This window comes from Hyperolius riggenbachi, chromosome 3, assembly GCF_040937935.1.
Source record: "Hyperolius riggenbachi isolate aHypRig1 chromosome 3, aHypRig1.pri, whole genome shotgun sequence".
In the NCBI taxonomy this organism is placed as follows: domain Eukaryota; kingdom Metazoa; phylum Chordata; class Amphibia; order Anura; family Hyperoliidae; genus Hyperolius; species Hyperolius riggenbachi.
Window position 1 is genome coordinate 59,158,774 of NC_090648.1, and position 23,877 is coordinate 59,182,650.

The following is a 23,877-nucleotide window of genomic DNA, read 5'->3' on the forward strand; positions in this document are numbered from 1 at the left end:
AGACATTTTGGCAGCCAGTATATAAGTCAGGTGATACCTGGCTTGAGCACACACCTCTTTTTGATCATGAAAAATTATAACATTTAAAAAGCGTGTAAATATATACAAATATGAAGCATTTTTCTTCCAGGGTAAAATGAGCCATAAATTAATTTTTTGTTGTTATGTTGTTGTCAGAGTCGGTAGTCCACACTCCATGTATGGTTAACCTAACTACGGCTACAGCTGGTGCCCACTACCACAGAGGGTGCCAGAGGTGCAGGCAATTTTGGGTGCTGCATATCCCCAGTTTGTATAATGGACATCCCTAATGTTTTATCAGGCACCTCTGACACTCAAATTTCCAGCTGTGGCCGCTAATCATGGGAAATAACATGAGCATCCAAACTTCCCTGCCACCTCAAAATCATGTCATGTTTCATGTACAACATCTGCACCATGCAGTTTACACATTCCGGCCCATGTCTCCAGCTCCACTTTACTCGCAGTCTCACATCCAATAAATAAGTTAATTGATCCCTCTAAACCAGCTGTAAATTTTGTCATTTTTCTGCATGTAAAGGACATCCGAGGTGAAAATTAACTGATGAGATAAACAATGGTACCTATTCTCCTACTCCTAAAAATGGCTTTTTTTAGATATCCAGCAGTTTTAGTTTATATTTAAATCTAGTTTTTAAGTTGCTACTGTTTCAAATCCATTAACTATTGACCCTTTTTATGTCTTTCCTGCTCTCAAAAGCCATTTACTGACAGGTCAATGTATTTTGGCTGTAATGTCTTATCAGTGAAAGTTACTCTATAGTCCGACCAAGTCCCAACCCTAACAGAAACTGTCACTTTAATAACTGATGTTTAACACTTTCAGGTAGAGTAAGAAAAAAGGAACACAGAATGGTCATTCCTGTGCTTGGCACTGTACATACACATGTCTATCTCATTGTGTCACCTCAGTTGTCCTTTAGGAAAAATCTGTTGTCACCTTAAAGTGGACCCAAATTAAAAATACAAGATTTCAGAAATAAAATCTATTTTCTAAATTATAATAATAAATAGCAGCCTTTTTTCAGCTGCATGATGACAAATATAAAATATTTTACATTTATTGGAGAAACCCCTCCCTTCCTTTCATTTTGCCGGGAAATAATCCGGCAAACTGGTGGAGTAAATGGTGTCCAGCAAAGGAGGAATTGCTAATGGCTGCCACCTGTATAACCCTAGTTATGCAAAGAGGAGGGTGAAAAGCATGCACTAAAATGCTCATAGGCTTGAAGGAGTGTTTATTTATATTTGTATGTGTCAGAGTGGTGCAACTAAATATTTTGAATTAAAAAAAAAGTTTGGTTTGGGTCCGCTTTAAATGAAATTACCTGAAAAAAACAAGCTTTTTTTTTTACCTTCCCCTTGTTACCACTGTTCTCCTTAACATAGCAAGTTTGGTGATTCTAGCATTCATTCAAACTCTAAAGTGGGTCTCTTGACTTTAATGCAATTTGCAAAACTGTTTTGCAGGAAAATTGCAAAAAACATTCAAAGTTCACAAAAACTTTTTTGATACTGCCAAAAGCACTCTCACTCATTCTCACTCATTCCTAGTCACCACCACACCCAGATACACCACTGAAAAAAGCAGGATACCAGATCTATACTAAATATTCAACCTGTAGAACAGACAAGAGGATTGACACTATGCTTTGGGCTTTATTCCCTTCCTCAGGTCCACTGAGCTGGTCTTTCTGTATGTTCTGCTGATTAGATAACCTTACTTTACTGCTAGTTTAGTGCTAGTTAAGAAAATGCAAAGGCAATCAAGCTAAAGATACATATTACAGAATAACAGTTCAAACAATATTTCCAACACAGAAAAATATTAAAGAATTTAATGTTTTTATTAAAACAAACTTAAATCACATAACCACCCCCATCAGTGAGCAGATAAAACACATACAAAAATCAAAACATATGCAAAACTTCAACTATCCCACCACCGTTAGTCAATCAGGGCTTCAAAGACTATTTCAACTTCAGATTGACATTATTTATCTAAACCCCAAATGATAAACACACATTCATGCAAATATACATATAGAAAATGTAGAATAATTTCTCATCAAAGTTAACAAGGGCGAGTTACAGTTCATAAACCTAACACTACATGGCACACTGATAAAAAAAATGTATCCTTCTATTATTACAGTCAATTGTGCACATAATGTAAATGTATATTAAAAAAAAAATGTCCAGGTTTCCATGTACCAGCTGATCACAGTTCACTTCATTGTGATTGTCTTAATATGTCACCAAAAATATTTTACTTTCTGTCTTTCCTATGTATGGTGGATTAAGCTTCTTATGGGTGCATGAAGCTGTGGTAATATTTCTGTTTGCAGACAATGCACGGCAATATTAGCATTACTACCGGCAGCAGGTTACTGCAAGTTTTGCTATTAACGCAACCTGCTGTGCTCAAATACTGCTTGGATTGCTACGACAACAACCGTTACTAATGTTGTTACCATAGCAATGCTCCTGTTACCTGAGTACCATGGGTCATACAAATAAGAGGACTCGCGGTAACCTGCTGACGGTGGTAACGGTAAGATTGTTGTGCACTTTCTGTGTACAGCAATATTACTGCAGCTTTGTGCATCAACCCCCAAATCACATATATGAATGCATCTTTTCTACTTATCAAACATCAGAATCCTGTGATAATACAGCAAAATGTTCATTAAAGGGGAACTGAAGAGAGAGGTATATGGAGGCTGTCATGTTTATTTCCTTTTAGACAATACCAGTTGCCTGGCAGCCCTGCTGATCCTGTGCCTCTAATACTATTAGCCATAGCCCCTGAACAAGCATGCAGCAGATCAGGTGTTTCAGTGGTTCAGACTTATAAGTCTGATCTGACAAGACTAGCTGCATGCTTGTTTCTGGTTTTAATCAGATACTACTGCAGAGAAATAGACCAGCAGGGCTGCCAGGCAACTGGTATTGATTAAAAGGAAATAAACATGACAGCCTCCATATACCTCTCTCTTCAGTTCCCCTTTAAAGCACAGTTTACAGGCTTATATCCACTCGCTCATGTATCTTCTGATGACCTCTCAGATGTGACTGTTGTGAGAAGCTCTTGTCACATTCTGAGCAACTAAATGGCTTTTCTCCTGTGTGAGTTCTCTGATGCCGAGTAAGATTTCCCTCCCATGAGAAGGTCTTGTCACATTCTGTACACTTAAATGACTTTTCTCCTGTGTGAGTTCTCTCATGCTGAGTAAGATGTCCCTTCGTTGAGAAACTTTTATTACATTCTGTACATCTAAATGGCTTTTCTCCTGTGTGAATGTGTTGGTGTGAAATCAGAGATGATTTTGTGGCAAAGCATTTCTGACATTCAGAGCAGGAAAAAGGCTTCTCTCCAGTATGAATCCTCTTGTGGTTTGAAAGGGTTGGCTTGTCAGAGAAAGATTTGTCACATTCTGAGCAGCGAAAATGCTTTTCTCCAGTATGAATCCTCTGATGCTTTGTAAGGGATGACTTGTCAGTGAAATATTTGTCACATTCTGAGCAAGAGAAAGGCTTCTCTCCAGTATGAATCCTCTGATGCCGAGTAAAATGTCTCTCCCATGTGAAGCTCTTGTCACATTCTGTACATTTAAATGGCTTTTCTCCTGTGTGAATTCTCTCATGCTGAGTAAGATGTCCCTTCTTTGAGAAACTTTTACTACATTCTGTACATCTAAATGGCTTTTCTCCAGTGTGAATGTGTTGGTGTGAAATGAGAGATGATGTTGTGGCAAAGCATTTCTGACATTCAGAGCAGGAAAAAGGCTTCTCTCCAGTATGAATCCTCTGATGCTTTGTAAGGGATGACTTGTTAGTGAAAGATTTGTCACATTCTGAGCAGGAAAAAGGCTTCTCTCCAGTATGAATCCTCTGATGAGTCATGAGGTGTACCTTCTGACTGAAACATTTTTGACATTCAGAACAAGAAAATGGCTTCTCTCCTGTGTGGATCCTCTGGTGTGCTTTAAGGTTTGACTTGTCATTAAAATGTTTTTCACACTCTGAACAGAAAAACACCCTCTCCCCGGTGTGAATCCTCTGGTGTCTAATAAGCTCTGATTGATAAGTGAAGCTTTCCCAACACTCTGGGCAGTGATGTGGATTGTCTCCTCTGTGACTCATCATGTGCTGCTGGAAATACTTCTTGCACCTGCAATTGAAGATATTATATATTATTGTTACTATATTCCCAGAAGCTCTTACAGTTTATCAAAGAAAAAATAGGTCTGTCATAAATCTATACATCAGATGATAATCCCTTTTAAAGTCAACCTAAACTTAGTTAAAAAAAAAAAGGAATTTAACTCACCTGTAGCTTCTACCGTTCCCCTGCAGCCATTCTGTGCCTGCATCAAGACAAACCAATCTTCTGGTCCCCCGCATGGACTCAGGTTTGTTTTTGGTGACTGAGCCAGTTGATGGTCACTGTGCCTGAATGGCCCTGGCTGTGCATGTCCTCGATCAAACTCCTGTTGCCTGCAGCATCCTGTGCATGCTCGATACAAGAGAATCTCATGCTGTACATCTGTAAGATACTCCCGATGATCGAGGACATTAGCGGCCAGAACTGCACAGGCAAAATGACCATCAGTCACCAAAAAGGAAACTGAGTTACTGTGGGGGGCCAGAGGATCGGTTTGTCCTGGCGTGGGCACAGGGCGGCTGCTGTGGGCTAGTAAAAGTCCCAGGTAAGTTAAACTGTTTTTTTAGATTCAGTTTAGATTTCCTTTAAGACACTTGAAATTAGTACAGAATAATCCATAATGTGGCTTGTTTCATATTAGATTGTCATTCACAAGAATTACACTAATAAATCGCAATCTAAAAAATGCAATTTTAATAATTTGTGCCAAAAAAATCCACCTATTGCATGTGCTGATATTGTATTCAGAAATACATTAATTTTAATATACCTAAGAAATCACAGTTGCTGCATGTAGACATCACTCAATGTCCTCATCACTTAAAGGATAGCTGAGCTGAGCTGGTACAAAAAAAATGTAACAGCTAAATGTGAGTGTGGAGAGGTGAGTAGATGCTTACTGCACCTCCCCTGTGCCAGTGTCCCCTTCCATTGTGCAGTAAAAGGCCTTGTTCTGTAAGCTTCTTTGACACCCTTTGAGGTGGACATGCCATGCTGCATATGCACAGTATGTCTGGTCAGCAGCCTTGTAACTGTGCTCCCTGCATGCACACATGGAAGGAGAGAAGCGGGTAGCACAGTCACAAGGCTACTGTGCATGCACAGTGTAGTGTGTCTGGATCAAAGAGTGCTGACCATGCTATCCATGGTTACAGAACAAGGCCTTTTATTGCACAATGGGAGGGGACACTGGCACACGGGAGATGCGGCAAGCATCTCAGCACCTCCCTACACACACTTATACCAGATACGATACTATCTTATAATTGGATTGTTTTCATGCAGTAAAACTGACTCTGACTGAGTACTTTGCCTTCTGGCCACTCATTTTTATCCCTCCCTTTCTGTATTATCTCTTGCATGTCAATCTTTAGTTCTTATTTGACAACTGCCCTCCAAAATTTGAGATTGTTATGCCTCTTTTTTAAAATGTTACATTATCTACGTTCTTTATAACTGACCTACATATTGCCTCATGACTGGTTACTGAAGTCTGATAAACTGTACATGCCTTTTATTATTCCTAATTTCTTTATCAAATTCTCCTTTGCATGTGGGATTTATTCAGCCTCTTTATGTACAATAATAATATTTGCACTTTATTTTTAAATGAACAAACAAAGTTGATGTAAAGAGGTTCTTTTAATAAGAAATTAAATCTTTTAACTACATACAAAAAGTATAGTCCATGCCTAACCCTAGTTTTAATATTTTCCTTGTAACATGTGCAACTTTGCACTGTATGAAACCCACACATGTGTCACCCAATTATACACACTTACTAGTTTATGTAATATCAAACTTATTAACATAATTCATCTTAAAAATACAAGATAAAGAAAGAAAAATAACAATACAATTCTAACTACAATGTATTTAGACTTTAAACTAATATTGCACCTGAGTAATTCAGAATGATCATAGTTACCTGGTAGGATGTAGTATTTGGACTCCGTATTCCTGGGAAGTCTCTGGTATTCTGCTACATGACTTAGGCCTGACCCATCTTATATTCACTTCTCCTCTATTGACTAGCATGAGGTTGTTGTCCATTGGTTAAAAAGGGTTTATTGTGAACAACAAAAGGTGTGTTTACAGTAGTATTAAAGGGCAGTTTCAAGACCTTTTTATTAAAATTAACTCCCACCCAGCAAGGTGATAACTTCATTAACATTTCACAATAGGAACAAAAGGAAAATGGAAGGAGCTGATCAAAGTTAGAGTTTCTTCTTCTTTTAACAACTGATGTAACCACAATATAGAGGTCAGTAAATTATGGACAGTTTCAGTGTTCTATGTATGCGCAACACTGTGTTCAAATACAACAGCAGGGCTGCCAGGCAACTGGTACTGTATTGTTTAAATGCATATAAATATGGCAGCCTCCATATTCTTCACACTTCAGTTGCCCATTAATTGCTTTGTTTCTGTGTGTTAATAAAACAAGCAATATGAAGGTTTGACAGTAGACAATGAATTATTCCAGGTATTGAAAGTAACAAACCCTCTTCCCATGTGCAGCTAACTGCTTGTGTAGAAAGATGAGAATTTCTAGAGGGTTAAGTCATAACAGCTCCTTCAACAGAGTACAAAGAGTTTTGCAGTCGAGGTTCAACTAAAAAATAATTTGTGCCTAATGTCAGCATTGGAAATCATAAAAGTAAAAAAAAAATCTTAATCTTAGAATGCAAAATGCTTTGTGCAACACTGATCTGTGTTTATGGCAATTATCTTTTTTATTTGTTTGTTTTTATAAATACTGGCATTTCCATTTAATTAAAAGTGCCGTAGGTTTTCAATAGGAATTCAGTTGCAGTTGTTACTATGGAAAAACCAAAAGCATACCACATATTAAAACACTTAAACACACCTTTCCAATATTTTATTAAAACCTTCCTTATGCCACCAAAACAGCTCAGACCTATGTACAGATTGGTGATCAGGGATGCCTCATCCACAAATTCGGCAATCCGCGTGGTTGCAAAAAAAAATCCGCATTCGGCCCCGCCGCATGCGGATTTTTGTCCGCGTCCCTGCAACCACGCGGATTTTCTGCCGTGAATGGCGTAATCACGCGTGGAGCCCGGAGGCGGATTTTCTTTTAACGTTAATAACAAAGCCCCCATACATGCTACAATCCCCCAAATTGCATGGATTATCGAGGTGATAAGGGGCAACATAACTTCAACATAAAAAATTCCCCCAAATTTTTTTTTTCTAGAGAAAATGGATTTTAAAGTGAAATGAACACTTTAAATGGGGCTATTAATTGGTAATAAGTGGTTTTAAAAAGGGATATACGCGTTAAGCAGTCAAAGAGGTGAAGGCGAGTTCCAATGGCACTTGGCGGCGAAGGTACCGCTTGAGGAGGATGAGTGGCTGACGCCAAAAAGGCCCCAGAGAGGTTTTTGTAATTTTTTGTTTTGTTTTTTTTGCAGCAATTAGCAATGACATCGCAGCAGAGTTGTCAGTGGACACGGGCAGTGTGAACGCAGAGTGCAGTGGTGGTAGCGACTGAGTCAGGAGAAGGACTATGCGGGCGGTCAGTTCAGCAGCACAGAAGGACCATGGCAACATACTGGTAGTAGTAGTAGCAGCACAGCGTCATAGTGCTGGCCCAAAAATTAAATGCACCCGGTGACCCGGGCAGTGTGAACGCAGACAGAGTGCATTGGTGGTACCGTGGTAGCGACTGAGTCAGGAGGAGGACAAAGCGGGCGTTCAGTTCAGCAGCAGCAGCACGGAAGGACCATGGCAACATACTGGTGGTAGTAGTAGCAGCACAGCGTCATAGTGCTGGCCAAAAAATTAAATGCACCCGGTGACCCGGGCAGTGATAACGCAGACAGAGTGCATTGGTGGTACCGTGGTAGCGACTGAGTCAGGAGGAGGACAAAGCGTGCGTTCAGTTCAGCAGCAGCAGCAGCACAGAAGGAAGGACCATGGCAACATACTGGTGGTAGTAGTAGCAGCACAGCGTCATAGTGCTGGCCAAAAAATTAAATGCACCCGGTGACCCGGGCAGTGTGAACGCAGACAGAGTACATTGGTGGTACCGTGGTAGCGACTGAGTCAGGAGGAGGAGGAGGACAAAGCGGGCGTTCAGTTCAGCAGCAGCAGCAGCAGCAGCAGCACGGAAGGACCATGGCAACATACTGGTGGTAGTAGTAGCAGCACAGCGTCATAGTGCTGGCCAAAAACTTAAATGCACCCGATGACCTGGGCAGTGTGAACGCAGAGTGCAGCAGCGGGAAGCAACTGAGTCAGGAGGAGGAGGACAATGCGGGCGGTCAGTTCAGCAGCAGCAGCACAGAAGGACCATGGCAACATACTGGTAGTAGTAGTAGCAGCACAGCGTCATAGTGCTGGCCAAAAAATTAAATGCACCTGGTGACCCGGGCAGTGTGAACGCAGACAGAGTGCATTGGTGGTACCGTGGTAGCGACTGAGTCAGGAGGAGGACAAAGCGGGCGTTCAGCTCAGCAGCAGCAGCAGCACAGAAGGAAGGACCATGGCAACATACTGGTGGTAGTAGTAGCAGCACAGCGTCATAGTGCTGGCCAAAAAATTAAATGCACCCGGTGACCCGGGCAGTGTGAACGCAGAGTGTAGTAGCGACTGAGTCAGGAGGACAAAGCGGGCGGTCAGTTCAGCAGCTCAGAAGGAGGACCATGGCAACTTACTGGTAGTAGTACCATAACACCAAAAAATTAACCAAGGTAGGCACTAGGCAGGTAGTAACTGTCTTTATAAAGGCAGGCATAGTTAACAACAGCACATGCAGCAGCCACTTCATGTCCCCCTGTGTCCGACAATAGGGGCCAGGAACTCACCTTCCACCCAAGCCTGGTTGATTTTCAGGAAGGTGAGTTTGTCCACAGAGGCGTGGGAGAGCCGAGAGCGCTTCTCTGTGACCACGCCACCGGCCTCACTAAAGCATCTCTCTGAGAGAGAACTGGAAGGAGGGCAGGATAGGAGTTCCAGGGCCTACTGGGAAAGCTCGCTCCAGATGTCCAGTCTCTTGACCCAGTACTCCAAGGGGTCCATGGGGCTGTCGGTGTCATTGAGCCCGCTGGATGACCCCATATAGTCAGACACCATGGTGGTCAGTCGTTGCTTGTGCTGGTTGGTGGTGGATGCTGTGGCGGGCACCTCTGTTCTGGGCTGCTGCACTGCATACAGGCTCTTGCTTAGGCTCTGCAGGTCTCCGGGGCGCCAGTTGCTGCTGCTGCTGCTGGTGGTTGTTGTTGTGCTGCTAGTGGCAATGGCAGGCACCTCTTGCTGGCTTGGCAGAGCAGTTACAGTGGGGGTGGAAGGCTGGGGGAATGCTTCCAGTAGTCTGCGCACAAGGGCCTCCTTCAACTCCCTTGTGCGTTGCTCGGTGGTGGATGGCGTCATTAAGTCTCCCAGCTTCCCCTTCAGACGGGGATCAAGCATCAAGGTAATCCAGATGTCTTCCCTTGAACGCATCTGGATCACCCGGGGGTCCCTGCGAAGGCAGCGCAACATGTGCACAGCCATGGGAAACAAGTGGACCCTGCCAGCAAGATCTTCCTCGTCCTCGCCATTGTCCCATAACGCATGCCTGTCCTCTTCCTGTGCCATGTCGTTGTCCTCCTCAAACCGCCATCCACGTACAATGCCTGCTGCACTCCGCTCCTCCTCCTCCTCCTCCTCCTCATTCAGGTTAGGGACCTCCAACTCTTCCACTACCTGCTGTGAGCCCTCCTCTGTGCTGGACTGTGCTGCCATCTGCTCCTGTTCTTCCAACTGCCTCAGGGCTTCATCCCCACGCTCAATTAAATTGTCCATTGCCTGCTCCAGTAGACAAACCAAGGGCACCCACTGGCACACAGAGGCCCGCTCCTCACTGACCATCTTGGTTGCCTCCAGGAAGGGACTCAGCACCAGGCATACTTGCTGCATCAGTGTCCACTGAGTGGCAGTAATCATGGGGACTTGCTGGTTGCTGGGGACACTTGAGTCTAGCATGTAGGCCCTAAGAGCCAGCCTGTGCTGACACAGCCGCTCCAACATGGCCAGAGTCGAATTCCAGCGAACTGGCATGTCGATGATCATCCGGTGTTGTGGCCTTCCATACTGCTGCTGTAAGGTGGATAAGAGTGCAGAGGCAGTGGCTGACAGGCGGAAAAAGCGTATCACCGCCCGGGCATCCTGCAGCAGCTCGCTCATCCCCTGGTAGGTGCGCAAGAAGCGCTGCACCACAAGATTGAGCACGTGGGCCAAGCAGGGGATGTGCTGGAGGTTTCCCTGCTGCACTGCTGCCACCAGGTTGGCCCCATTATCGGCTGCCACATACCCCACTTCCAGGCCTCTGGGGGTCAGCCACCTCCGCTCCTGCTTCCTGAGGGCGGCCAGGACGTTGGTGGCCGTAAGCCTCTCCTTCCCCAGGGTCACCAATTTTAAAAGGGCTTGGCAGTGCCGAGGCTTGGCGCTGCTGCTGCCGAGGCGGGCTTGCTTTCCAGGTGCAGAGGGAGTGTCGTGACAGGACCCTTCTGCATCCCCCCTGATCCCGTGTGGTGGCACCACTAGCTGGGCTGATGCGCTCTTGTCCTCCCTCCCTTCCATCAGTGTCACCCAGTGGGCCGTAAAGGACAGGTAGCGACCTGTCCCAAATCTGCTACTCCACGAGTCCATGGTCACGTGGACCCGCTTGCCCACAGAGTAGTCCAGGGAACGGGCCACGTTTTCCACCGCAAACTTGTGGAGTGCTGGGATCGCGCTCCTGCTGAAATAGTGGCGACTGGGGACTTGCCACTCGGGGATGCCAAATTGGAGCAGCGTCCGCATGGCGCTCCCCTCCTGCACCAGGGAGTAGGGAAGCAGCTGTGATGCCATGGCCCGGGCCAGCAAGCCATTTAGTTTGCGGATCTGCCTGTGGCTTGGAGGCAGAGGCTTGGTCAGACCCTGAAAGGTGTCGCTCAGCAGGGTCTGACGACGCTGGGATGCAGGGGAGACAGAGGAGAGAGACGAACACTGGCTGCCAGCCTCAATGTCTGTGTCCTGAGTAGCCGAGGTGGAAGAGCGCTTGCGTGCTACTACTGCTGCTGCTGTGGGGGATTCACGACCCTGAGGGAGGGATGATGCTGCTGCGCTGGTGGGCCTTCTGCTCTCAGGAACCCCTGCCAGCAGTGCCTGCTTCCTCTTAAAGTCCGCATACTCGCAGCAGTGGCGGCTTCTCAGGTGGCCCTGGAGGGATGAGGTACCCATCTTGCTCAGACTTTTCCCACGGCTCAATCCTTTGCTGCATAACCTGCACACCGCATACCTTTTGTCATCAGTACATTCCTCAAAGCAATCCCACACTGGTGACTTTAATTTACTGCGGCCCCCACTAGCAGAGGGTGCAGCGGAACAATGTGTGGTAGTAGTTGCCGGGGGTTGCATGGTGGTGGTGCCGGCTGAAGCAGTGTTCTGTCTACTTCCTCCACGCCCACTGCTGCCGATGCCCCTGCCCCTGCCTGACATATGGCGATATCCTTGCCTAGGCCGAGGTGACTCATCATCCTGCTCTGCCTCTGACCATTCTTCCACAGACTCAGCAGGCTGCACATAGTTAGGGTCCACAACGTCGTCATCATCAGCAGCATCATCATAATCCAGCTCTTCCTCTGACTCCCCCGCCTCCTCTTCTGTCCCTACATCCCCAGACACAGACCCCTCTTCTTCATCACCAGAACTCAACAACGCTTGTGATTGTGGCTCGATCTCAATCTCTGCCACATCAGTCCCCAGTAAGTCCTGAGCTTCTTGCATCAGCAGGTTCCCAGAAGCCGGACTGAGGGACAGAACGCTGTCATCCTGGGAGGGCTGCTGACCAGTGGGCGCTGGGGTGGATGTCACAACAAGCGTGGGACATTGGTTGCTGCTGCTGCTTGGAGTGGTGCTCACAGTAGAGGTCTGGGAGGAAGTCATGATGTCCATGAGTACGTCAGGTTCCATTTGCTCAACCACCACACGGGGACCAGAAACTTTAAAATATTTGGACAATGGCGTCCGCTGACTCGGCCCAGGCTTTGCTGCCCCCCTTTCTGCTGCATCACGACCACGTACAGCTGGGCGTCCTCTCCCTGGACGTGGAGCAGTCCCAGAAGTGGCTGAGGCAATTGAACTCCCTTTCCTCTCACCCCGCGAAACCCTGCCAGACATGTTGGTAGTAATGAATCACTGGATGCAGTGGGCACAGTTCAAGGTCACTGAAGGATGCAGTGGGCACAGCAGTGGGCACTGGATATACAACTAGGTCACTGAAGGATGCAGTGGGCACAGTACAAGGTCACTGAAGGATGCAGTGGGCACAGCAGTGGGCTCTGGATATACAACTAGGTCACTGAAGGATGCAGTGGGCACAGCAGTGGGCACTGGATATACAACTAGGTCACTGAAGGATGCAGCAGTGGGCACAGTACAAGGTCACTGAAGGATGCAGTGGGCACAGCAGTGGGCACTGGATATACAACTAGGTCACTGAAGGATGCAGTGGGCACAGTACAAGGTCACTGAAGGATGCAGTGGGCACAGCAGTGGGCACTGGATATACAACTAGGTCACTGAAGGATGCAGCAGTGGGCACAGTACAAGGTCACTGAAGGATGCAGTGGGCACAGTACAAGGTCACTGAAGGATGTAGTGGGCACAGCAGTGGGCACTGGATATGCAACTAGGTCACTGAAGGATGCAGCAGTGGGCACAGTACAAGGTCACTGAAGGATGCAGTGGGCACAGTACAAGGTCACTGAAGGATGCAGTGGGCACAGCAGTGGGCACTGGATATACAACTAGGTCACTGAAGGATGCAGTGGGCACAGCAGTGGGCACTGGATATACAACTAGGTCACTGAAGGATGCAGCAGTGGGCACAGTACAAGGTCACTGAAGGATGCAGTGGGCACAGTACAAGGTCACTGAAGGATGTAGTGGGCACAGCAGTGGGCACTGGATATACAACTAGGTCACTGAAGGATGCAGCAGTGGGCACAGTACAAGGTCACTGAAGGATGCAGTGGGCACAGTACAAGGTCACTGAAGGATGCAGTGGGCACAGCAGTGGGCACTGGATATACAACTAGGTCACTGAAGGATGCAGTGGGCACAGCAGTGGGCACTGGATATACAACTAGGTCACTGAAGGATGCAGCAGTGGGCACAGTACAAGGTCACTGAAGGATGCAGTGGGCACAGCAGTGGGCACTGGATATACAACTAGGTCACTGAAGGATGCAGTGGGCACAGTACAAGGTCACTGAAGGATGCAGTGGGCACAGCAGTGGGCACTGGATATACAACTAGGTCACTGAAGGATGCAGCAGTGGGCACAGTACAAGGTCACTGAAGGATGCAGTGGGCACAGTACAAGGTCACTGAAGGATGCAGTGGGCACAGCAGTGGGCACTGGATATACAACTAGGTCACTGAAGGATGCAGCAGTGGGCACAGTACAAGGTCACTGAAGGATGCAGTGGGCACAGTACAAGGTCACTGAAGGATGCAGTGGGCACAGTACAAGGTCACTGAAGGATGCAGTGGGCACAGCAGTGGGCACTGGATATACAACTAGGTCACTGAAGGATGCAGCAGTGGGCACAGTACAAGGTCACTGAAGGATGCAGTGGGCACAGTACAAGGTCACTGAAGGATGCAGTGGGCACAGCAGTGGGCACTGGATATACAACTAGGTCACTGAAGGATGCAGCAGTGGGCACAGTACAAGGTCACTGAAGGATGCAGTGGGCACAGTACAAGGTCACTGAAAGATGCAGTGGGCACAGCAGTGGGCACTGGATATACAACTAGGTCACTGAAGGATGCAGTGGGCACAGCAGTGGGCACTGGATATACAACTAGGTCACTGAAGGATGCAGCAGTGGGCACAGTACAAGGTCACTGAAGGATGCAGTGGGCACAGTACAAGGTCACTGAAGGATGCAGTGGGCACAGCAGTGGGCACTGGATATACAACTAGGTCACTGAAGGATGCAGCAGTGGGCACAGTACAAGGTCACTGAAGGATGCAGTGGGCACAGTACAAGGTCACTGAAGGATGCAGTGGGCACAGAAGTGGGCACTGGATATACAACTAGGTCACTGAAGGATGCAGCAGTGGGCACAGTACAAGGTCACTGAAGGATGCAGCAGTGGGCACAGTACAAGGTCACTGAAGGATGCAGTGAGCACAGCAGTGGGCACTGGATATACAACTAGGTCACTGAAGGATGCAGTGGGCACAGTACAAGGTCACTGAAGGATGCAGTGGGCACAGTACAAGGTCACTGAAGGATGCAGTGGGCACAGCAGTGGGCACTGGATATACAACTAGGTCACTGAAGGATGCAGTGGGCACAGTACAAGGTCACTGAAGGATGCAGTGGGCACAGTACAAGGTCACTGAAGGATGCAGTGGGCACAGCAGTGGGCACTGGATATACAACTAGGTCACTGAGGGCTCGTTTCCACTATCGCGAATCCGCATGCATCCAACGCATGCAGGTTCGCACACGTAATGCAAGTGAATGGACCTGTTTCCACTGTAGCGTTTGCGTGGTGCGTTTTTATGAGCGGTGAAAAAACGCACAAAAGAGCCAACGATTTCGCCTGCTAGTGGAATGCATGCGAATCGCCGCTAATGTATTTAATAGGGAAATCGCATGCGTTTTTTTACGCGTTATTTTACGTGATTCCGCATGCGATTCCGCATAGGAACCAATGTAAATTAACACAGGCAGTGACATGGTTAAAAATGCACATAGCCTAACCTATGCGAAATCGCATGCGTAATCCCGTAAAATAACGCGTAAAAAAACGCACCTGCATGCGATTTCTTCTGCGGTGGAATCCAGGCGATTCCGCACCGCTACAGTGGAAACGAGCCCTGAAGGATGCAGTGGGTACACAAGGATGTCACACTGTGTAATGAGATGCTCATATGCCAGCGAGCAAGCAGTGGGCACTGGGCACGGCACAAGGTCACTGACAGAATGAATGAACAGCGCTGGCAGAGAGTGGCGGCGCCGGCGGTGTGACTGGCTGCCTGCAAATAGTACAAGTGTATAATTGTCACTGGAATATACAAGTGAACACTGCAGCTGCACTAACCTGCCTGCCTGCACTACACACAGATAATCCCCACTCCCACTACACTGACTACACTGCAGCACTGAACCTGCCTGCACTACACACAGTTAAATAATCACTAGACTCCCACACTCCCACTACACTACACTGACTACAACTAACTACAGCAATCACTCACTGACTAGCTAACTGTGTACAGTATAAGAGCAGTGTTAGCAAAAAAAACGCTTTGTTTTTAACACAATAAATGCACTTGCTCAAACAACAATGGCCTGGAGATAATCCTCTCAGCACCACAGTCTAGCAAGGACAGAGCTTTTCCATCATGGCCGCCGCTTTATATTCAGGAGGGGAGGGCATAGCTTCCCTCCTGTGATTGGTTGCTAGGGCCTGGCTGGGGCACTCTGATTGGCCTGCAATGTGTCACTTCCGCATAGTTTGACGCATTTCCGCAAACCACGACTTCAGCACCGGGTTTCACGAGCATGAATGCGGATTTCTGTCCGCATTCACGCGAAGCCGAAGTAGATTTTCGTGGTTGAAAATCTATTCACGGCTTAGCGTGTCCGAGGCGGAATGCGTCAAAATGGTTGTGAATCCACACGTAAGCGTGATCACGACCTGGCGGTGAGCACCACTATTGGTGTTTAAGACTCCTTCAAATGGGCCTTGTGATATCTGGTTCCAAAATGTCTGCAGCAGAGTAAACCAAACAGAAACTGCATGCATGTTGGATTACTGTGGCTCTGTACAATTAACAAGCAGACACATCATTGCATTTCAGCGGTTCTGGAGGTGTGTTTAGCTTACAGGGACAACAAAGGATGATTTGTATATTTAGTAGTGATGCATCATGGGAAAAAATCATATGCTTACTCCAATTTGAATAATTGCAAATACCTTTTGTTTTAAAAAAGGCACATTTTTATTTTGCATTCAGATACGAGAGTTCCCCTAGCATGTAATGAATGTTTATCTTAAGGTAGCCATACATCTAGTTATGATGGGCAGACTCGATCAAAAGACAAATCTCTTTCTTATTGAATCTGATTAGAGAGAGATCTGTTGGCTGCCCATACACTGGAGGCTGATTCCCAATCAATTTCAGCATGAAATCTCTGGGGGAATCACTCTGAGTCTGCTGCATCTTCTGCCCCGATGACAACACAACATGTTATGCGCCCGCAGCGTGATTACCGCTAATGGAAGAGCAGTGGATTCGGAAGATGGATGGGCACAGAGGACAGGTTATGTATAAATGCACACATGTACATTTATACACTTGGGAAAAAGCACTGGGAGTTTCAACGCTAGTCCTGATATTGCTTGCCGTTACCTCTGCTCACCCGATCAACCGTGAGGACCCAACATCTTGCAGCATATCTGATCAATATTCTCCTTAACTTCAGCGCTGAGCAGAATATCAGATTACCAAATCCATCACCAGACACCCTTCAAAGTGCAAGCTTACCAATTAAAAGAAAGACCCAAATTACAAGGTCTATACGCATATATTAGTCATCCAACGATCACTGTTTCTTCCTTGTCCTCCCCAAGGATCCAACTCTCCTTATGCAGCAGAATTAATCCTCAGCATAAAACAACAATAACCAGAAACACATCTAAGTGTACTCCATTTAAAATGCTTAACCTTTTATTGCTTCTCTAAAAACAGGTAAAATACTCACATCCGGGCCCTTGTAACAGGGACCCACAGCGTACGATAGCACTTCACAAGGTCATAAAGTGCCGTCTTTCCATCTACCATTCGTAAGCCCGACTATTTTTGCTATGGCGTCATCAGGGGCATGCTTACCGAATGGTCACAATACGGCATCTTAAATAGATTTACCGTCTCCGGATTAGCCGCCTCGGACACGGCTCTCCAATACGCATGTCAAGGCGGCGTCACTTCCGCCGCTACGTCAAAGTACTTCCGCCGCTTGGAGCGCACGGAAGGTAAAGTATTTACTTCCTTCAGCTTATACGCATGGAACGCACAGAAGAGGGATATCATTGCTCGAACTCTGCGCCGCTCCATTGAGATCTGGTAGATTTTTTTCTGGCACTTTATTTGCAAAACCAATCCATAATTTCATTTGACTTTCCTCATCTATACTACAGCAACTTAAAAAAAAACAATAAAAAGAAAAATGAAAAGAAAAAGAAAACCATACCCTATAGCAACTCTTCTTCCTAGTCTACTGCCATCTAATGGTCTAATTCATATCTGCACCCCATCCATATCCCCATAATGATAATAATACAATTACAGGCCTAACCTAACAGGCTCTCACCTTAAACAGCCTTACAATTTATTCATCAGGATTTATGCTTTGAAGAACCACCAGTCATAGTTACTGCTGATGTAACTTCACTTTATATGGTCATACCGCATGGGGAAGATTTAAAGGCTAATGAGCAATTTTTGATGGAGGATGGTCAAATATTGTTTACTGTTAGATGTACCATATTTGCTTTAGAACATAATTATTTTTGGTTCGGGGGGGGAGTATTACATTCAGAAAGTGGGCGTAGCCATGAGGGCTAAGTTTGCTCCTAGCATGGTGAATTTATATATGGCACTGTGGGAGGAGAAATTCGTTTATAGGGAACAAGGAAGGGAATTAATTATCTGGAAAAGATGTGTCAATTATATTCTGTTTATGTGGAAAGGGCATATGATATCCTTAGAGAGATTTATTGGAAGCTTCAATGATAAAGTGGTTAATTTAAAGTTCTCCTGTGAATATAGTAAATCAGAGATACACTTTTTAGATCTGAATATAAAAAATCAAATGATAAGATAAAGACTTATTCTTTCCTCAAACCTACTGATAGGATTAGTTTTGTACCCGTCAGTAGCTGCCATCACCCCAATTGACTACGAGCTATTCCCAAGGGCCAATTTTTAAGGATGAGGAGGAACTGTGGGGAGATTGAGAATTATTATGCAGAGAGTGAGAAATTAAAGAAAAAATTTGAAGATAAAGGTTATGAATCATCTAAGTTGATACAAGTACAGAGTGAAGTAGCACAAATAGACAGAGAAATAATTTTAGCAGAAAAAGAGAAGGTGGACAATAAGATGATCTGTCCCTTCATAACAGGATATAGTAGACAACAAAAAAAGGTGAAAAGGATTATTTCAAAACATTGGTCGCTCCTTAACCACTTGCCGACCGCCTTAAGCCGATGGGCGGCGGCAAGGGCTGGGCCCAAACGACCGCAATACGCCCATCGGCGGAGACGGCGGCGGGCGTTGTTATGTGGCGATCACATCATTCGTGATGCGATCAGCTGCCGCCGACTGGCTCCGCCCCCTCGCGCTGTAACCCGCCGGCCGTTCGGAAGCGCCGGCGGGTTACTAGCACCCGAATCGCAGCTGAAACATTGTATAATAGGCTTTGTAATGTATACAAAGCCTATTATACAGGCTGCCTCCTGCCCTGGTGGTCCCAGTGTCCGTGGGACCACCAGAACAGGCTGCAGCCACCCTAGTCTGCACCCAAGCACACTGATTTCCCCCCCCTGCCCCCTGACCGCCCACAGCACCCCTCAGACCCCCCCCTGCCCAGCCCCCAGACCACTGTTAGCACCCAGTCACCCCCCTAATCACCCATCAATTACTCCCTGTCACTATCTGTCAACGCTATTTTTTTAACCCTAAACTGCCCCCTGCTCCCTCTTGATCACCCCCCACCCCTCAGATTCTCCCTAGACCCCCCCAGACCCCCCCAGACCCCCCCTGTGTACTGTATGCCTCTATCCCCCCTGTAATAACCCACTGATCACCTGTCAATCACCTGTCAATCACCCATCAATCACCCCCTGTCACTGCCACCCATCAATCAGCCCCTAACCTGCCCCTTGCGGGCAATCTGATCACCCACCCACATCAATAGATTGCCTGCAGATCCGACATCAGATCACCTCCCAAGTGCAGTGTTTACATCTTTTCTCTCCTCTAAACACCTACTAATTACCCATCAATCACCCATCAATCACCCCCTATCACCACCTGTCACTGTTACCCATCAGATTAGACCCTAATCTGCCCCTTGCGGGCACCCAATCACCCGCCCACACGCTCAGATTGTCCTCAGACCCCCCCTTATCAATTCGCCAGTGCATTATTTACATCTGTTCTTCCCTGTAATAACCCACTGATCACCTGTCAATCACCTATCAATCACCCATCAATCACCTATCAATCACCCATCAATCACCCCCTGTCACTGCCACCCATCAATCACCCCCTGTCACTGCCACCCATCAATCAGCCCCTAACCTGCCCCTTGCAGGCAATCTGATCACCCACCCACACCAATAGATCGCCCGCAGATCCGACATCAGATCACCTCCCAAGTGCAGTGTTTACATCTGTTCTCTCCTCTAAACACCCACTAATTACCCATAAATCACCCATCAATCACCCCCTATCACCACCTGTCACTGTTACCCATCAGATTAGACCCTAATCTGCCCCTTGCGGGCACCCAATCACCCGCCCACACGCTCAGATTTCCCTCAGACCCCCCCTTATCAATTCACCAGTGCATTATTTACATCTGTTCTTCCCTGTAATAACCCACTGATCACCTGTCAATGACCTGTCAATCACCTATCAATCACCCATCAATCACCCCCTGTCACTGCCACCCATCAATCACCCCCTGTCACTGCCACCCATCAATCAGCCCCTAACCTGCCCCTTGCGGGCAATCTGATCACCCACTCACACCATCAGATTGCCCCAGACCTACCCTCAGATCACCTCCAAAGTGCTTTGTTTACATCTGTTCTGCCATCTAATCACCCACTGATCACCCATCAATAATCAGACCCTGTCACTGATACCCATCAGATTAGACCCCTATCTGCCCCTAGGGCACCCAATCATCTGCCCACACCCTCAGAACGCCCAGCCCTGATAACCTTGCCAGTGCATTGCTTGCATCTATTTCCCCCCTCTAATCACACCTTGAGACACCCATCAATCACCTCCTGTCACCACCTGTCACCACCTAGCACACCTACCCATCAGATCAGGCCCTAGTTTGCCACCGTGTGGGCTCTTGATCACTCGGCCAAACACTCAGATCCCCCTCAGACCCCCTTCTGATCACCTCCCCAGTGCATTGATTGCATCTATTTTTCCCTCTAACCACCCCCTGAGACACCCATCAATCACCTCCTGTAACCCCCCTAGCACTCCTATCCATCAGATCAGGCCCAATACAACCTGTCATCTAAGAGGCCACCCTGCTTATGACTGGTTCCACAAAATGTGCCCCCTCATAGACCACCTGTCATCAAAATTTGCAGATGCTTATACCCCTGAACAGTCATTTTGAGAAATTTGGTTTCTAGACTACTCCCGGTTTTGGGCCCGTAAAATGCCAGGGCAGTATAGGAACCCCACAAGTGACCACATTTTAGAAAAAAGACACCCCAAGGTATTCTGTTAGGTGTATGACGAGTTCATAGAAGATTTTATTTTTTGTCAAAAGTTAGCGGAAATTGATTTTTATTGTTTTTTTCACAAAGTGTCAGTTTTCACTAACTTGTGACAAAAAATAAAATGTTCTATGAACTCACCATACACCTAACGGAATACCTTGGGGTGTCTTCTTTCTAAAATGGGGTCACTTGTGGGGTTCCTATACTGCCCTGGCATTTTAGGGGCCCTAAACCGTGAGGAGTAGTCTAGAAAACAAATGCCTCAAAATGACCTGTGAATAGGACGTTGGGCCCCTTAGCGCACCTAGGCTGCAAAAAAGTGTCACACATGTAGTATCGCCGTACTCAGCAGAAGTAGTATAATGTGTTTTGGGGTGTATTTTTACACATACCCATGCTGAGTGGGAGAAATATCTCTGTAAATAGACAATTGTGTGTAAACAAAATCAAAAAATTGTAATTTACAGAGATATTTCTCCCACCCAGCATTGGTATGTGTAAAAATACACCCCAAAACACATTATACTACTTCTCCTGAGTACGGCAATACCACATGTGTGGCACTTTTTTGCAGCCTAACTGCGCTAAGGGGCCCAAAGTCCAATGAGCATCTTTAGGCTTTACAGGGGTGCTTACAATTAGGCACCCCCAAAATGCCAGGACAGTGAACACACCCCACTAATGACCCCATTTTGGAAAGTAGACACTTCAAGGTATTCAGAGAGGAGCATAGTGAGTCCGTGGCAGATTTCATTTTTTTTGTCGCAAGTTAGAAGAAATGGAAACTTTTTGTTTTTGTCACAAAGTGTCATTTTCCGCTAACTTGTGACAAAAAATAAAATCTTCTATGAACTCACCATGCCTCTCACTGAATATTTTAGGATGTCTTCTTTCCAAAATGGGGTCATTTGGGGGGTATTTATACTATCCTGGAATTTTAGCACCTCATGAAACATGACAGGTGGTCAGAAAAGTCAGAGATGCTTCAAAATGGGAAAATTCACTTTTGGCACCATAGTTTGTAAACGCTATAACTTTTACCCAAACCAATAAATATACACTGAATGTTTTTTTTTTTATCAAAGACATGTAGCAGAATAACTTTCGCGCTCAAATGTATAGGAAATTTTACTTTATTTGAAAAATGTCAGCACAGAAAGTTAAAAAAGTTTTTTGACAAAATTCATGTCTTTTTTGATGAATATAATAAAAACTAGATCTCGCAGCAGCAATCAAATAGCACCAAAAGAAAGCTGTATTAGTGACAAGAAAAGGAGGTAAAATTAATTTAGGTGGTAGGTTGTATGACTGAGCAATAAACCGTGAAAGCTGCAGTGGTCTGAATGGAAAAAAAGGCTCTGGTCCTTAAGGGGCGAAAAGACTGTGGTCCTCAAGTGGTTAAGGAGGATCCAATTTTGTGCTCCTTTTTGCCAGAGAATCTGGAAGTTATGTATAGAAGAGCCCCCAGTTTAAAAGATATTTTAATGTCAAGTGCAATAGATGCACCCCAGTATACAGGGGTTAGTTCTTTTGGAGAGATAGGTTTTTATAAATGTAGTTAATGCCTACATTATTTACAAAAAACAATGTTGGCCTGAAATTGGTTGCATTGTTGATTGGGCATGCACTTGGCTGCACTGATTTTCATGCAATTCAATTATAGTCATGAAATCAGATGGTCAATTTGCTGCCAAGTCGAGAGATATATGGCCACCTTTACATATATGCTTCACCTGAACTTGTTTGAAGAAACAGCACCTGCATAGGAAACCCAATTAAATCCTTTAGGTTAGGAACACACTAGGCAGTGTGCTGCCAGTGGTGGGACTACAAATCCCAGCTGGCCTGGCTGGCAACTGTCTGTGGGCTGTATCTATGCAGTGATGCAGTGTCACCCACAAATACAGCTATACTATGTAAGATAAATCACAATACAGTGGAAAGATATGTAATGGTAATACAGAGTGTGCTGGGGCTGGCACAGTACAGCAACTAGGCCCAGCTGTGATAGACAGGGCTGTATCTATGCCTGTCTGTGTCACACACAAAAAAACACATCAGAAGAATATTAGCTCTCAAAAGAGATTTTCAGTGAGGAGCAAGCTAACAACAGCTTAACTAATGTTTTCCCTTCCTCTCACTACAGCAACATCAGCAGACTGAGAACATGGCCAACACTGCTGTGTTTTTATAGGGGGGTAGGGGTCCGTGGGTGAGTGCAGCCTGATTGGCTGCCATGTGTCTGCTGACTGTGATGTGGAGGGTCAAAGTTTAGCCCAAAGTCGAGGTATAGGAGGCAGGTTGAACACGCTATGTATTCGCTACCCACCACGAGCGGGGTAGCTGATATCTGCGCGAACTACCAGTCGGGCGAACCGTTCGGGCCATCTCTACTCCCAGGTCATGAATCTAGCATACTCATGCAGCTGGTTGCAATTTGCTACATGGTAGAAGTTCTTTCCTTTGGAGGGGCAATGTGGATGGTCACCAATGGGCAGTGACCAACCCTAGGTCTGGTGGTGGGGTATAAGAAAACCCACAAAATGTTTTGGGCTTTATTCTCTTCCTCTGGGCCATTGAGCTAGTCTTTCTGTATTTTCTGCTGATTGAATAAATTAGATAACTCTACTTGGCTGAGCCCTGGTTTGATTATTTTGTTTTCAATAGAAGGTACAGTGGCAATCAAACTAAAGATACATATTATAGAATAACAATTCAAACAATATATCCAACACAGAAAACATTAAAAATTGTACAGTTTTTATTAAGGGCTCGTTTCCACTGTTGCGACGCGATTTCGGCCGCATTCCGACGCTTGTAAAAACGCATGCGGATGCGTTTCCGCATGCGTTTTTACCCGCAATTTCGCGTGCGATTTGGCATGGCAGGGTGCCATGCGAAATTAACCATGACACTGCCAGGGCTAAATAAAATTGAAAAAGGTGCGAAATCGCACGCGAAATCGCGGGTAAAAACGCATGTAACAAACGCATGCGTTTTTACTATTAAATACATTAGCGGCGATTCGCACGGATTCCCGACGCAGGCGAATTCGTTGGCTCTTTTGTGCGTTTTTTTACCGCTGAAAAAAACGCACCTCAACAATGCTACAG

General features: G+C 46.0%; 1 protein-coding gene across 1 annotated transcript in view; it reads right to left on the bottom strand.

Moving 5' to 3' along the window:
- LOC137562129 (zinc finger protein 850-like) overlaps nucleotides 1–23,877 on the bottom strand; it is an 82,107-nt gene that overhangs the window by 42,498 nt on the left and 15,732 nt on the right. The window contains exon 4 of the mRNA XM_068273460.1: nucleotides 3,086–4,111. Within this exon, the coding sequence (XP_068129561.1) occupies nucleotides 3,086–4,111 (1,026 nt within the window). The remainder of the gene's footprint in view (nucleotides 1–3,085; nucleotides 4,112–23,877) is intronic.